At 38.1% G+C, this 16,360-nt stretch overlaps 1 protein-coding gene across 1 annotated transcript; it reads right to left on the bottom strand.

Moving 5' to 3' along the window:
• Positions 1-726: 726 nt before the first annotated feature.
• Positions 727-16,360, bottom strand: LOC130722408 (uncharacterized). Its single transcript, XM_057573130.1, has 11 exons — positions 16,075-16,360; positions 15,945-15,975; positions 15,788-15,801; positions 15,654-15,704; positions 11,429-11,498; positions 10,803-10,872; positions 10,603-10,670; positions 9,697-9,802; positions 3,188-3,227; positions 1,998-2,065; positions 727-1,216 (listed from the first exon to the last, which is right to left on the bottom strand). Exons 1-11 carry the CDS (start codon positions 16,297-16,299, stop codon positions 1,204-1,206), a joined length of 756 nt encoding a protein of 251 aa, XP_057429113.1. The 5' UTR covers positions 16,300-16,360; the 3' UTR covers positions 727-1,203.

Consider the following 16,360-nt stretch of genomic DNA (forward strand, 5'->3'; position numbering starts at 1 on the left):
TCCCCGTAGGCGAGGGCGTCCAAAAAAGGTCAAGAGAGGTCGTAAGCCCCGTCAGGTGCCCCGGGCGACTTGTGTGGCTTCGGCTGCGGTTGATGGAGGAGGTCTCTCCTCGAGTGCGATCATGCCTTTGGTTCGTCCCTGCTCCGTTGGATTCAAGGAACGCTCCTGGTGGTCGCTATTGGACCCGAGCTACGAAGGCGTGGACGGTTGGCAAGCTTGTAGGGTGTACTTTTGGCGATGGGGATGAGGCGGCTATCCGCAGCCTGACACAGGAAATGGAGGAGTGGTGGCCGCCTTGAGTGTTGATACTACTCTTGGTGTTGTCTTCGGTTTTAGTTTAGGTCTTCGTTTTTTTTTTTTTTTTTTTGCTCTTTCAGTTTTTCTCTTTTGTTCAGGGAGGTTCTTGTTATTTATACCTCATAGGGTGGTTAAATGGTTGTGTATATCTATGAATGATTGAGGATTTTTGTTTTTATATCTTCATTGTCTTATTCCTGAGCTTAACCTCTTTATCTTTATTATATTTAATATATTTGGATTTCCAAAGAAAGAATCGGTTAGGTTCGGATTGGGAGTAAAAGTAAATCAATTAACCAAAACTGTTGGAGTTTGGACAAAACATTTATCTATTGTTTGTGTTAGATTTTGGGGCGGAAAGAAAATGCAGTGCATATTATTAATTTTCAAATAATAGTATCTAATTTGATGATTTTTTAAAATAAAATATATGAAATGATAAATTAGCATAAACACAACATACTAATAACTTCTTACAAAAAAATATTATGTAAATCTTCTACTCTGAAAAATAAAAATATGCTCTACCCTTCATTTCCCTCCGCAACGTCCAAAAATTACTCACAAACGAGTGACCCTTAAGTTGATAAGAGAGGTGGTTACTCCAAATAATTATATTGAAGATCTGGCTCGAAACCATCACTTGCAGCTAAGAATAAAACTATCTTGCAACACTTGCTCCCTCAATAACACAAAAGGATTAAGAATTTTTTCCTATGCTTCTCACAATCAGGATACGCACAAAAATACGTATATCCAAATTCATCGCCAGCAGATACAGAAAAACCAGCAATTAAACAATCAACAAAGGCTTATTACCAATTTACCAAGGTCAGTCTGATTAAAAACTCATGGCAATTGAATAATGGATGTTTGGGTCATACTCAAACTCTGGCTGGAGTCATACTATGCCTTGGCCCTGAGAATAAGAGATAATATTACAACTTCGATTAGCAAATCCAGCTACATAATATAAAACAAGAGATACATTAAATCATAATTTTATAAATTAAAAACATCCAATCTACAATAAAATGGTCACGGTAAGCTACAATAGCAGAGACCACGGGGATCAACTCCTTGCCCCACACCTAACAATTAACACATAAAAGGAAGAAACAAAGCAAAAGGATTTGAAACAGTGGCTTAGAATTATTTTTAGGTAAACTTTGGAGGAATTTTCATTTGGAACAGTAATTTCTAAAGTTAACCGAAGATAGGGCTGCCATAACGCAATTTCTGCCACTTTAATGGCCGCAATGGTAAACGGCAACAGTACACAACAACTAGGAGCGGCCAAGGGCCGCTACGACGCTATTGCGCGCTATTGGCAACCCCCTCCCTAGAGAAGCACATCTACTGAGAAATAACTTAATTGCAAGAGTGCTATAATCAACTACTTAGGTTCAAGCTTTCATAAAAGTGAATGCTTCCAGGTGAAGTCATATTAATATATATATATATATATATATGAGAGTAATAGAAGAATGGAGAATAAAATGAGAAAAACAAAATATCCTACTTAAGAACAGAGAACAGGACAAAAGGGAGAGCCACCGAAGAAAAAAAAGAGCCACAGAGAATGGAGTACAAAAGATGAGGAAGACGAGAATCAATACATTAGTGGATGATGCTTAACAAAATATAAAGTGTCATTAATTTCATCATCAAATGTTTTGAACTATAGTAGACCAACAAACCTTTCAATGTAAGAGTCTTCCTCTGTATTAACGACTATAGCATCACCGGCTACAATGTGAGGAGGTACCTGGAAGATGTTGATCATGCGGATAAACAAGACCCAGGCCGTCAGCATTACCAGCAACATAAATCGAATTAATCTCATTCTACTTCCAATGTTCATGGTGGTTAATTCCAATGGAAAGGCCACATCATTTTTTGTAAATAACCAATTCATTAGTTCTATATTGATTTCATTATTCTTGTAATTATAACATTTAATTATATTATAGAGCCTCCTTGTGTAATTCAGATGCATGGATTTTATCATGTGTCGCTATTTTCTCTTCCCTTAACAAATTTGAAGGCATGGGAAAGCATCTCATCTTTAACTTTAAAATAGACGGAACTTAAGAATTCGAAGTTTTTAAAAAAATGAAAGCTAAGAACTCCAACTTGGAAGTTCACCAAAAAAAGCTTGGCTCAGTGGCAGCTTGTTTATCCTTTATTGGTAGAATATAATTCTGAAATAATTATTTAGGAACCGAGGTCCTCCCAATCTCATACATTTGCATCTGCAGATATTTATTTTATTAAGTAAAACGTTCCACTTTTGTTGTAGACTGACTTAAATAAGCAAAAGCTGCCTACTTTATTTTTTCAATGAATATTGGGCTCAGTTTTGACATTGGATTACAATTCTTCTGTAATTTTACCCTCAGTTAGAAAACTAGGCACGGGTCAGATGGTTATGTGATTAGAAGTAGAACACACAAACTGCCCTAGGCTTTGACAATGATGGGTCCACTATTGTTCATTGCATAACTGAGGGGAAATTATGTAGTTATAAATCCAAAACTCATATTCTTATTGATTGACAAGAAATAAGAATTTTGCATAAATTTTATATCATTCATACTAAAATAGTTTAGAGATTGTACACTTTTCATATTTCATCAAGATTTAGTTTGGAATCCACCTCAATTAGGGGGTAAGTTTCAGGGATTGGCTTTTCATGCCATTTTCAAATAAAATCATCTATTAATTGTCACCTCACTTTTAAGGGAAAAACGCACTAACCCCATGTATAATAAGTAACAAAAAAGAAATACAGAATCCTGACATTTACAAGAAAATCTCAAATAAATATCGCTCATAACTTTTGCATTAAATTAATGTAGATGGAAAAGGAAAGAATCATTTGACTTACTTCAACTGTAAGGCCATTGTCCAGTACAACCTTTTTATTCCTTAAATCAAGGAGGAAAATAATCAGTACAAGAGTTCTAAATATTACACGCCAAAGAAAAAAGATTAAACAGAAGCTTAAATGCTATATCTCTGAAGTTAAATTTATGTATAACAATGTCACATTCAATATAGTAGAATGTAAATTCTATTGATACAGAAACAGAAAATTAATCAGACACAAATTAATAAGTAATCAACACCCTCTTGACAATTCTAGAATTATTCATGCCAATAAATATCATTAGTGTATGACTTAGACTGTAATAAATGGGTTACAAGGGGAAAGAAAGCAAACAATCAAGAGACTACTCTCTAATCTAATCTTTAGGAAGTCTAGAACTGTTAAGATTCTAACTGAATTGTAAACTGAATTGTATTTCTAAAAGTTGAATTACAATGAATAGCATTTAGCTATTTATAGAGAATCAGAGAAGCTTGCGTAGCAAGCTGTTACTAAGAGAGAGAGAGAGAGAATCAGTTACACAGTAACTGATTCTGTTACACCTAATAACTAATTCTGTTACAGATTGACACGTCAGCAATGTCATGTCAGCATGTGACTACATATATCCTAATACACCCCCTCAAACTGAAGGTGGGTGAGAAACTAGTTTCTCAGTCACATTAAGTTTGCTTCTAAGGTCTTCAAAACGAGTAGGAGAAAGTACTTTGGTGAAGAGGTCAGCAAGCTGATCAATGGAAGGAACATGATGAACAAACAAAGACTTATTCAGCACCTTCTCTCTAACAAAGAAAATGTCAAGCTCCATATGTTTGGTGCGGGTATGCAAAACTAGATTATGAGTTAATGCAACAGCTCCCATATTATCACAGAAAATTCTGGGAACTGTGAATGGAACATGCAGCTCTTGTAACAATGATTGAATCCATAGCAACTCAGCTGAGGTATTAGCAAGACTCCTATATTCTGCTTCAGTACTAGACCTGGCTACCAAAGTTTGCTTCTTAGAGGTCCAAGAGACAAGATTAGGACCAAAGAACACACATGACCCTGAGGTGGACCTCCTGTCATCAGGATCAGATCCCCAATCAGCATCACAGTATGCCACTAGAGCTACTGGAGAATGCAGAGAACAAGGCTTGATATGCAAACCATGATGAATTGTACCCTTTAGATACCTCAATATCCTCTTAACTGCCTTCCAATGTTCCTCCAAGGGCTGACTGAGAAATTGACACACTTTGTTGACTGAAAAGCTTATTTCAGGTCTGGTAAGAGTGGCATATTGCAAGGCCCCAACTATGGACCGATAGAGTGTAGGATCTGCAAAATAATCTGCTCCATGCTTGCTTAGTTTGGCACCACTAACCATAGGTGTAGAGATGCCTTTAGCTTCAGCCATATCTGCTCTTTCAAGAAGATCACCAATGTATTTGGTCTGAGTAAGTAGGAGAGACCTATCTTGCAAGTGATGGACTTGAACACCAAGAAAATAGTCTAACTGACCCAATTGTTTTAAAGAAAATTCTGAATTAAGCTTTTGAACAATCTCTTGAATAAAGGGCAGAAAATTCCCTGTGATAATGATGTCATCTACATAGACCAAAATATAGATGATACTTGACTTATGATGGAAAGTAAAGAGGGAAGGATCACAACAGCTTGCCCTGAACCCAAATTTGAGTAGAGCTGTCTTCAACCTATCAAACCAAGCTCTTGGAGCCTGTTTGAGCCCATATAAAGCTTTGTTCAGCTTACAAACTAGGGTCTTGTCTGAACTTTGAAAACCAGCAGGCTACTGCATATATACTTCTTCTTGGAGGGCACCATGAAGAAAGGCATTATTCACATCAAGCTGGTGAATATGCCACTGTTTAGACACAGCCAAGGTAAGAATCAAACGAATTGTAATAGGTTTAACAACAGGAGAAAAAGTTTCTGCATAGTCAAAACCTTTCACTTGATGATATCCCTTAGCCACAAGTCTGGCTTTATACCTATTAACTGAGCCATCAGCATTTTCCTTTATTCTAAACACCCACTTGCACCCTATAGGATGTCTTCCCTTGGGAAGAGGCACCAAAGTCCAAGTATTGTTGGTCATGAGAGCTTCATATTCAGACTTCATAGCTGCCAACCACTTAGGGTCTTTAAGAGCATGCTTAGTGGTTGTAGGTTCTGCCTGTGCTAGAAGCAAAGTGGGAAAAAGCCTTGGCATAACAATGCCAGACTTTGCCCTGGTTTGCATGGGATGCACATTAGCCACTGGTTGAGGCTGAGAAGACTCGGTGGCAGGGACTGAATTGGAAGGTTCAGATGCAGTGGTTGCTGAACCAGAACCAGTAACTGGAGCTGCTGGAGTGGCAGAACTGTGGACTGCAGAAGCTGGACTCTGCTGTGGAGACTGAAGTGGTGCAGAAGATACTTGAGATGTGCTGCCAGGAGACTGGGAAGATTGGTGACTAAGAACTGGTTGCTGCACATGAGGCACAGAAGTAACAACAGGAATAACAGAGGAAATATGTGCATTATTGGAATCAGAACAAGGAGGAGAAAATAAAGTGGGTATGGAAACTTGAACTCATTAAATTTAACATCTTTAGAGATGTAAATTCTACCATCAGCTGCTAGGCACTTATAACCTTGATGAGAAGAGGAATAGCCAAGAAACACACACTCCTTAGACCTAAAGGACAATTTAGAGGAATTGTAAGGCCTAAGATGAGGATAGCATGCACTTCCAAACACTCTAAGGATAGAATAATCAGCAGGAGTGTTGAAAAGCTTATGGTAAGGACTGATGTTATCCAAAACAGGAGTAGGTAGTCTATTGATGAGGAAGGTAGCAGTAAGAAAAGCATGGTCCCAGTAGGAAGTAGGCATGTTAGCACAAGCTAGAAGAGACAAACCAGTTTCTACAATATGGCGATGCTTCCTCTCAACACTACCATTTTGATGGTGTGTATGAGGACAAGTAAGCCTATGATTAATGCCTAGTTTCTGAAAATATGGGACTAAGGGTTTGAATTCAGTGCCACCATCTGTTTGAACAGATTTGATTTTTAAACTAAACTTCAATTCAACCATAGCTTGAAATTGAAGAAAAACAGAACTGGTATCAGACTTCCTCTTAATTGGATAAATCCATGTAAACCTTGAATAGGCATCAACACAAGTTAGAAAGTAAAGATAGCCAGTAGAAGACTCAATGGAGGCAGGGCCCCATAAATCAGCAAAAATTAATTCCAAGGTGCAGTATATATAGTAGTAGAGGAAGATGAAGGCAATCTATGAGACTGTGCAACACAACAAGATTGACAAATGTTATATTTTGATTTATGAGGAACTGGTATCTTACAAGTGGATAGTGCTAATTGCAGAGCCTCATGATGAGGATGCCCTAATCTAGAATGCCCCAAGTCATAAGCTGTGGGACTAGGTACATTATTTGAAACTGAAACAGAAGAAGTAACTGCAGAAGATGCAGGCTTGGACACTGAGAAGGCAGAGGGAGCAGAAACTGGAGGAGAACCCTTGTTGAATGTTGAAGAGTGCATGCCATCAAAGGAATATAAGCCATCTGGACCAAGAGAGCCTCGGAGAAGAGTCCTAAAAGTATCCTGAGATTTAACAGTGCAATGAAAAGGGTGAAACTCAAAGAAAACACCATTATCTTTTGCAAATTTGCTAACACTAACCAGGTTTTTAGTAATATTAGGAACTAACAATAGGTTTTTAAGTTGAAGAGTAGTGTGTGTGTGAAAGGGAGAAGAAAAGGAAGCTGAACCAATGGATGTGATAGGCAAACCTTGACCATTTCCCATGTACACTTGATCATTCCCAGTCACTGACACACAATCTGAAACTGCAGAAGCATCATGAGTAACATGATGAGTTGCACCTGAATCTGGAAACCAATTTCCTAGAGTGGAAGGTGCAGAAGTTAGCATAGCTTGTGGAGCACGTGGCTGTGGTGGTGGAGCTCGAGGATGGAAGCCAAAACCAAAGGTGGATGATGCTGGAGAAGCATATCCATAGCCAGGGGCAAACATTGCACCAGATGCAAAGGGAAAACCAGATCCACCAGCAAAAGGCATGCCAAACTGTGCAGGTGCTCCAAAAGGTTGAAATCCACGAAAAGGTGAGTATCCAAACTGAGGCATCATGCCATAAGATGAGCCAAAACCATAAGGAGAAGGCACAGGTGTGTTGGAAGACACGTTTGGCTGAGCATTCTGTGCATGTGAAGCAGAGTTGCCTCGATGATAGCAGATGCTAGCATCATGACCATACTTATGGCAGATCTGACACTGAACTGAAGATCGATCACCACCGCGTCCACGGTTGTTGTAACCACCACGTCCACCGCGTCCACGGTTGTTGTAGCCTCCGCGATCGCGATTGTCACCTGAGCGAGAACGATCATCATCGCGATCTTCATATGCACGATCCTCTGAATCAGTGCGAGAGGCGTAATGAACCTCAGATGCGACTGATGAAGGCGGAGGAGGCAGCGCTGGCGATGGCGCAGGAAGAGGCGCAGACGGTGGCGCTTGCGGTGGCGCTAACGGACGTGCAACTGCCTGAGCAAGGAAAGCAGACGGAGAAGTCGCAGGAGTCTGGCGCGAACGCATACGCTCCAAACGTGCTTCGTGTGCGATTACCATAGCTTCAGCTTGCGAGATCGAGCACGGAAACTCGCGACTACTCACGATAGTCATGAGATGACTATACTCCTCAGGAAGGCCATCGAAAATCGCTTCAAGATGCTCACGATACGTAACCGGATCTCCTATCGAGATCAAAGCGTTCACAATAGATTTGATACGCTTCAGATAATCGGAAGAACTCTTCGATCCTTTGGTGATGGATCGCAACTCAGATCTGAGTTGTGTGGACTGAGCAAGCGAGTGTGTGTGAAAGAAATCAAGCACTGCTTGCCAAACCTGCCATGACTGAGTACAATTCACAACAGTAGGAAGAACAGTAGGTGAAAGAGACGATAGAAGCCAAGTGAACAGCGCTGAATCCTGTTGTTCCCAGGCTTGATACGCAGGATTTTCAACCACATTCTCACGATCCTCATCAGTGAGAAAACAAAGAGGAATCTGCGGTGCTGTGAGAAAACTCTGCAAGCGATGAGTTCTCACAATTCCTTCTACGTGTTGCTTCCATGAGAGGAAGTTCGTATCATCAAGCTTCAAGGTGAGCTTGTGAACCAGAGAAGAAGCACTCAACGATGGTTGAGCCACTGGCACAGGAGCTTCTGGAGCTTCACCAGCCATGGTGAAGAAGAAGAAGAAAAACCAGAGAAAAAAGATCAAGGATCGTTCCCTGCTCTTGATACCATGTTAAGATTCTAACTGAATTGTATTTCTAAAAGTTGAATTACAATGAATAGCATTTAGCTATTTATAGAGAATCAGAGAAGCTTGCGTAGCAAGCTGTTACTAAGAGAGAGAGAGAGAGAGAGAGAATCAGTTACTGTGTAACTGATTCTGTTACACCTAATAACTAATTCTGTTACAGATTGACACGTCAGCAATGCCATGTCAGCATGTGACTACATATATCCTAATAAGAACTCCATCTCTGGTCAGCACTTTAATTGGACAGCAATACTTAATAGGTTTAACACAAATGACTTGATACAGATTCAAATCTGTCACAGTTCTCTCCCTTGACATGCATGATCTGTATGTACCATTCAAACAATAATGAGAAACTTATTCTTGCCATGCAAGCAGCTCCTTTGCTTTAAATCGTCCTTTAATTGCAATTCCTTTCCCTTGAATTTTCTTGGGGATAGGAATAGGATTAAGTTCTTACTTTATCTTTGATCATCCCCACAAGAATGCTTCAACGGAGTTACAATTTCCAACAATCAGATAATAGAGATTGGGCGGGCTTCTTTGTCAAATTGTGAGCTGCTTAGCTGTGTATTTGTTGTAATTAATACTGTAATTATCGCAATTATTGTAAATACTATTAAACTGAAATCCTCCCTTAAATTAAGGATATAATTAGGGACTTTGGTAGGGATCAAATACTTATTTAAGCCTATTATTTAACTATTATTAGTCTCGTAGTTTTTTTTTTAGTACATCGGAAAGATAAATTGCACCCGTCAGGGATTGATCCCCATATGTCCCATAACTCTTACCACCTATCATTCAGGGATAGTCTCGTAGTTTTATGATCATAGCAGTTAGGTAACTGCCATGGTTTGAATTTAAATTATATAGAAGCGGTGATAAATAGGAGTTATGTAAGATAGTTGGGATTATTCAGAAGTTGTGTGTTTTATGGAGAGGGACTGGACTCTAGAATTCCAATATTAGGAGAGGCTGGCTCTCGAAAACCAGAGTTGAATCATTATCTCTGATAATAAATTTTGTTCCTATCATATAGAATACCAAGTAACACTAACAAAAGGATATAATAGTGGTAATTGGAAAGTACATGATCAAGTACATTTTCTAAATGCGATCATGGGTAACACATACCTAGGAGTGGCTGCAATCTCTTCTTTGACAGTACGTGTTACACGCTTTGGAACTGATGCAGATAAAGGTTTTTCATCATAAAGTTGTACCTTAACTTTCATTCCATCTGTCAAACAGGCAACAAAATGACAATTAACTAGTAATAGAAGGCATGACAATTGCTATTTGATCACTACCAGAAGCTAAAATATACAAAGAAATTTTATCAGAGAGAACAGAAGAGAAAGTACAATAAGGAAGGAGGATAAAGTCCTTCTACACATAATAACATTACACGAGAGAAGGGGAGGGGGAAGAGCCGTGAAGAAACAAAACTATGAAAAGTAACTTATTCCATGAAAGCACAACAATAAAGAAGCTATAAATGCAATCTTGTCCTGTAACATATATAAGGATAACAAGAGATAATTTGGAAAATAAGGGAATGACAGCATAGGCAGCAAACAATAGAAAATGGTAAAATAAGAAGAAAACTTATGGTAGTAGTCAAGCATGCAAATTTGGAATGTTATGTATCAAGGATGGATCAGGTAATGAAAGCAAGAAGGGATACTAAAGAGTTAATAAACTATAGGAAGTAAACACAACACTGAACACCGGGGAAATGAGAAAGTTGAAGTAGCACAAAATTCAAGTCATGACATTGATTAAGAAGCTAGAATAGTAGATTTGATTTCTACCATTAAAAATTATAATAAAAAAACAGAATAGGGGACTTGACAATAACTGTAGCAATTTCGTACCATTGATGACAAAATCATAAAAAAAATGGGTGGCCGACTAATAGTTTATTGAGACAAGGATGCTATCTTTAGAGCATGAGCATAAATGTCCTAAAAGTTTTATATAAGCTAGTAGTAAAAAAGGGAAGTAATCGAGGATTAAACAGAAGTTACTTTTATTCACCTTGTAGATATAAACTATTCTTGCCGAACAAGTCTTTGGAAACTTCTACTTGATCCAAGGTATCAGGGCTGACCATAACAATATAGAGAAACCACATCAAATAACTTTTCTCACCAAGAATTTCTTGTAAACAGACACCAAAGTATGAATATAATATAGTATATTGACAGCAAAACAAGATGAAAAATGTAACAACTCACTCCATTAATACTACAGTTCCATCATGATCCATGCACATAAACATGAAAGTCTTTTCTTGAGCATAGACCCCTGCAACAATTTATGATTTATAAGCACAGAAAAGAACTACAAGTCAATTAACAGCAGGTGAGAAGCACAACATTATTCAGAAAGAGCAGAAATCGTCAGATGTCAATTAAATTAAAAATGTAATTTTAGAAAATGCATAGCCTTCGTACAGGTTGATTGGATCAGCAGAACAAACGCACACACTGTTACAAACCCCAAAAAAGAGTTCGAATACTTCAGAGAGGCATGCGAAAAAGGAGAAAGTGAAAATGGCTTGAGAAGCAGAGGATTGCATTTTTAATGTCTTTCTGTATTTGGTTTTCTTTAGTACAATTCAGTCTACATTAACAAATTAAAGAATCCTGGCCAGTTCAACAACTAAATAAGAGAAGGATCCTGTTTAAAATCCTTTTACTTTTGGTTTTTTCTGCTTTGTAATCGAAAAACATACTTGATTTAAATGGAATCCTAACCATATTAACAACTAAATAAAAATTATCCTCATGTAGTACTGAAAACATATAATGGTTATATTACTCATAGATTTGCATCCAAATATTGCATATAAAGGACATACTTTCAATATCCTCATCAGTACCCATTCGTTGCGTTACCTTGTTTCCCTGGCCAATGTCACGGAGCTCCACCTATTATTAGAAACATCTACAATTGTCAGTTAGGATGTGGAGTTAAAAGTAAGAATCCACCAGTTAAAACGTACAATGAATTTGATAACAATAGCACAATGAAGTCATTGGGCAAACCAACCATAATGAGATTTCCATTAACCCTAGGCAGTTGGCTAATAAAAATTGACAGACAAGTGCCAATATCCAAATTTCATAAAGACATTTAAAAACGATTTCTTTTTGGGGTAAAAACATTCGAAGAGTTTTCAAACACAACAAAATAAGAATAATAGGATTAGGATACAATAAAACCAAAAGTAACACCCTCTTAACAAAATATCTTTGCTTAATCAAATCAAACATTATGACCTTTTGAGATCCTATATTGAAATCAAGGGTAAAGGTCATGAAAAATATTAATTTATCAGTTGGTAGTTGATCAAACATATCCAATGAGATTGCCTCCATGGAAAACTGTTTTCCTATTATTTACAGTTTGTGTTATTTTTTTAATATAATCCAAGTGAGTATTTTTGTAGCTAGTATCTTCATAGATACATCTCTAGCGCATTTGGGTTCAAGCAAACCATATAAATCAATAAAAATATAGTTCTGGTTAAGCATATGGTTTCATTATTAAGAAGAATCTGTTAGTCTCCAAGCATTCCTCACAACAAAAACAAGACTGTTAGAAGTCTCACATTGGCTAGAGATAGAGCCAAGATAAGCTTTATAAAGGTAGTGCAAACCTCAACTCTTGAGCTAGCTTTTGTGGTTGAGTATAGGCCTCCTAATTTCTAATATGGTATCAGAGCAAAGCCCAAACAGAGAAAGAAATACCACAGTCAAAAAAGGAGTTCCATGTTTATACTCGGAAGTATCCTAAAAGGACCAAAGACCAATCCATCATCTCTGCACCAAGCCAACCAGAAATCCCGGAAGAAGGCCAAGTAAGAATACCACAAGAAATTCGAGGTAACACTGACATTTTCACTTCTACTATTGAATTACCCATAGCTATTAGAAAAGGAACCAGAACCTGCACCCAAAAATCAGAAAAATCTAGCACAAACCATCCCATTTCCCAATATGTTTCCTACCAAAATCTTTCACCGAATCACAAAGCTTTTACCTCTAAAATAACAGATCTGTTTGTGCCTAGAAACATTGAGGAAGCACTAGATGATCCCAATTGGAATTTAGCAGTCTTAGAAGAGTTGAGTGCACTGAAAAAGAATGAAACTTGGGAAATAACAGACCTGCCACGTGACAAAAAACAGGTGGGTTGTAAGTGGGTATTTACCATTAAGTGCAAGGCCGATGGAAGTGTAGAGAGGTACAAGGCGAGATTGGTGGCAAAAGGGTTCACTCAAACTTATGGAGTAGACTATCAAGAGACGTTTGCTCCAGTTGCTAAACTTAACTCTGTTCGGATTCTTATATCCCTTGCTGCAAGTTACAACTGGCCTTTACATCAATTGGATGTAAAGAATGCTTTCCTGAATGGGGAGTTAGAGGAAGAAGTGTTTATGAGTCTTCCCCCCGGATTTGAAGAAGAACTTGGAAGAAATAAGGTGTGTAGACTAAAGAAGTCATTATATGGGCTGAAGCAATCTCCAAGAGCATGGTTTGAGAGGTTTGGAACAGTGGTAAAAGGGCTTGGATATATCCAAAGCCAAGCTGATCACACATTGTTCTATAAACATTCAGCAGATAATAAGGTTGCTATCTTGATTGTATATGTTGATGATATTATTCTGACAGGTGATGATAGCTTGGAACTCAAAAATCTGAGGGAGAAACTTGCTAAAGTTTTTGAAATCAAGGAACTTGGCCCATTGAAATACTTCCTTGGAATTGAGTTTGCAAGATCAAAGGAAGGTATCTTTATGAACCAGCGAAAGTATATTCTGGATCTTTTAAAAGAAACAGGATTACTTGGATGCAAAGCTGTAGAAACACCCATGGAGCCCAACTTAAAGCTGCAACCAGCTGAAACAGAAAATATGGTGGACAAAGGAAGGTATCAGCGACTAGTGGGAAGGCTAATATACTTATCTCACACCCGTCCAGACATTGCCTTTGCTGTAAGCATGGTAAGCCAGTTTATGCATGCACCAGGTCATGAACACTTGGAGGCAGTTTTTAGAATCTTAAGATACTTGAAGGGATCACCTGGGAAGGGGCTTCTTTATAAAAACCGTGGGCACCTTCAGGTAGAAGCCTACACTGATGCAGACTGGGCAGGGAGTGTGACAGACCGAAGATCAACATCAGGCTATTGCACCTTTGTTGGAGGAAACTTGGTTAGTTGGAGAAGTAAAAAACAAACCGTTGTAGCAAGGAGTAGTGCAGAAGCTGAATTTAGAGCAGTTGCTCATGGAATTTGTGAGGCATTATGGGTGGAAAAGCTTCTACAGGAATTAAAGGTTTTCAATTCTCCTCCAATAAAGCTTTATTGTGACAACAAGTCTGCAATATCTATTGCACACAACCCGGTCCTACATGATAGGACCAAGCATGTCGAAGTTGATAAACACTTCATCAGAGAGAAGATAGAAAGTGGGCAGATTTGTATTACATATGTTCCCACTGCAGAGCAATCGGCAGACATCCTAACCAAAGGATTACCCAAGAAATCCTTTGACAACATCACTAGCAAGCTGTCTATGGAGGATATCTTTAGGCCAGCTTGAGGGGGAGTGTCAACAGACTGTGAAATAGAGCATTTAATGCTCTTAATTAGCAGTTATATTTTTGTTTGTATATAATTATGTTGTTTCCTGTTTGTACTTAGTTTATTTTAGGTAGTTTCTTATTTTCATTCATTCTCCCTAATTCTCTCTTTAGTCAAGGATTTCCTTCTTTGACTTTGATCAATCACATTATGTAATTCCCTCTATAAGAAGAGGAATCCCTGTACAGTTTTTCATATCAATAATATTACAAAATATTTCAACTTGGTATCAGAGCCTATCCTAGATCCTTTGTTGTGGAGACCACCCATATTTGGGCCACCCGTTGTTGATCCCACGTTCCAGTCTGTTCAATCCTGGACGTGAGGGGGTGTGTTAGAAGTCTCACATTGGCTAGAGATAGAGCCAAGATAAGCTTTATAAAGGTAGTGCAAACCTCAACTCTTGAGCTAGCTTTTGTGGTTGAGTATAGGCCTCCTAATTTCTAATAAAGACATATGTTTGAGTGCGTGTATAGAGAGAGACAGAGAGAGAAATTATTACTTCTTAAGTAAATAGTTATTGTATATACATCATATACAACTCATTGTTCCCTATTCATTTCCTTCATCATGCTTTTTACGAGTGGGGGGAAAACAAGAAAATTCACGGACTTATTGATGAAAAATTCACTCTAACAGAGGAAGCGCTGTAGTACAAAAGCAAGGCATACCATATTGTGCATTGAGGAATTGGTTCTATGTGTCAAATGTGTACCTATCTTAAAGAGAGAGAAATGCAGAAAATGCACGCAAGAAAGAATTTTCCTAGATGTAATGGCATCAAAAACCTCTCCACACAACAGATGAGAGCCTTTAAAAATAAATAAAATAGTAAATTCTTTCAAAAGAAAAATTAAAAGTCAGCATTCCTTATGCTAAGGTCCCATTTGGGAAAACAGCTTAATTAAGCGCTTATGAGCTATTTTAAACAATTTATTGAAATAAATTAAAAATTAAAAATAAGCTATATATAAACATAAGCTCTTTTTCATAAGCTATCCTGAGTAGCTTATGAAAATAAGCTCAAAACAGCATATGGTAGGCCATAAGCTGTTTGTATAAGCTCTCCCAAACACTGGCATAAGCGCTTATGCTATCACCTAAGCTCAGATAAGCTATTCCAAACGGGGATTCTCTTTTCCTTATTTAAGGCAGTTACAAATGTACATCTATGCACAAGACACAATATTCCAGTTCAAATAGTAATCAATGAAAAAGTAATTAACAAGAAGCAGCTAATAAATACAACATGGAACTGTTCATCTTGAATAAGGTGTGTGTGTTCAGTATGAAGCCAGTGTCATCAAATATCCGCCACGGCCGATATCCCGCCATTATTTTTCATGTATGGCAGGAATTTGGCTTTCCGCCATCCGCAATTAACAACACTGGACTATGAAAAAAGAAAAAGAGGAAAAATCAGAATCAGAATAAACCTTGATTGTGGCTTTTCCTCTTCCTTCATGAGAGTGATCTACTTTAAGAACCTGATAAGGTTTACAAAATATTACAAGATATAATGAAATATTATGTGACAACAAGTAGGTAGAGTAATCAGTAATTTAACTACCTCGTAAATGCGCCCTGGAAGCAAAGCAAGCAAGAGCAATAGCGCATGATACAATAAGAATGCAAAGTGAAATTGTCAATGCACACAATACAACAACTACACACATCGAAAATTGAACAATCAGAGTAAAATTGAATAATCGAAAATGCAAATGAACCTTGTTTTCCGATCATATTTCCGACTCTAATCTGCACCGCAAGAGAAACAAGGAGGTGGCAATTGTGAAGAATGTAAGAACGTGTGAATCGAAAACGGAAGAAAATAGATACGAGTGAGAAGGTGCATACATCAGAACCAGAGACTTTGATTCCGCGATTTTGAATTGAGGACCATGGAGCGGTGAACAAGTTGGCGGAAGCAGAAGGCGGTGACGGTGCTGGGTTTCGCGGAGAGTAAGAAGAAGAAGAGTGTAAATAGGATAAAAGTCTGAAGAGATGATCGGAGTTGGAGTTGGAGTTGCAGTTGGAGTTGGAGAGCCTCGGCCTCGGCCTCAGCCTCATCAGAGCTTGCATTTTTTCTCACTCGTCCTTGTTCAAACCCACTCCACTTTGGCTGGAAAACACACACTCACTG

This window comes from Lotus japonicus, chromosome 6, assembly GCF_012489685.1.
Source record: "Lotus japonicus ecotype B-129 chromosome 6, LjGifu_v1.2".
Taxonomy (NCBI): domain Eukaryota; kingdom Viridiplantae; phylum Streptophyta; class Magnoliopsida; order Fabales; family Fabaceae; genus Lotus; species Lotus japonicus.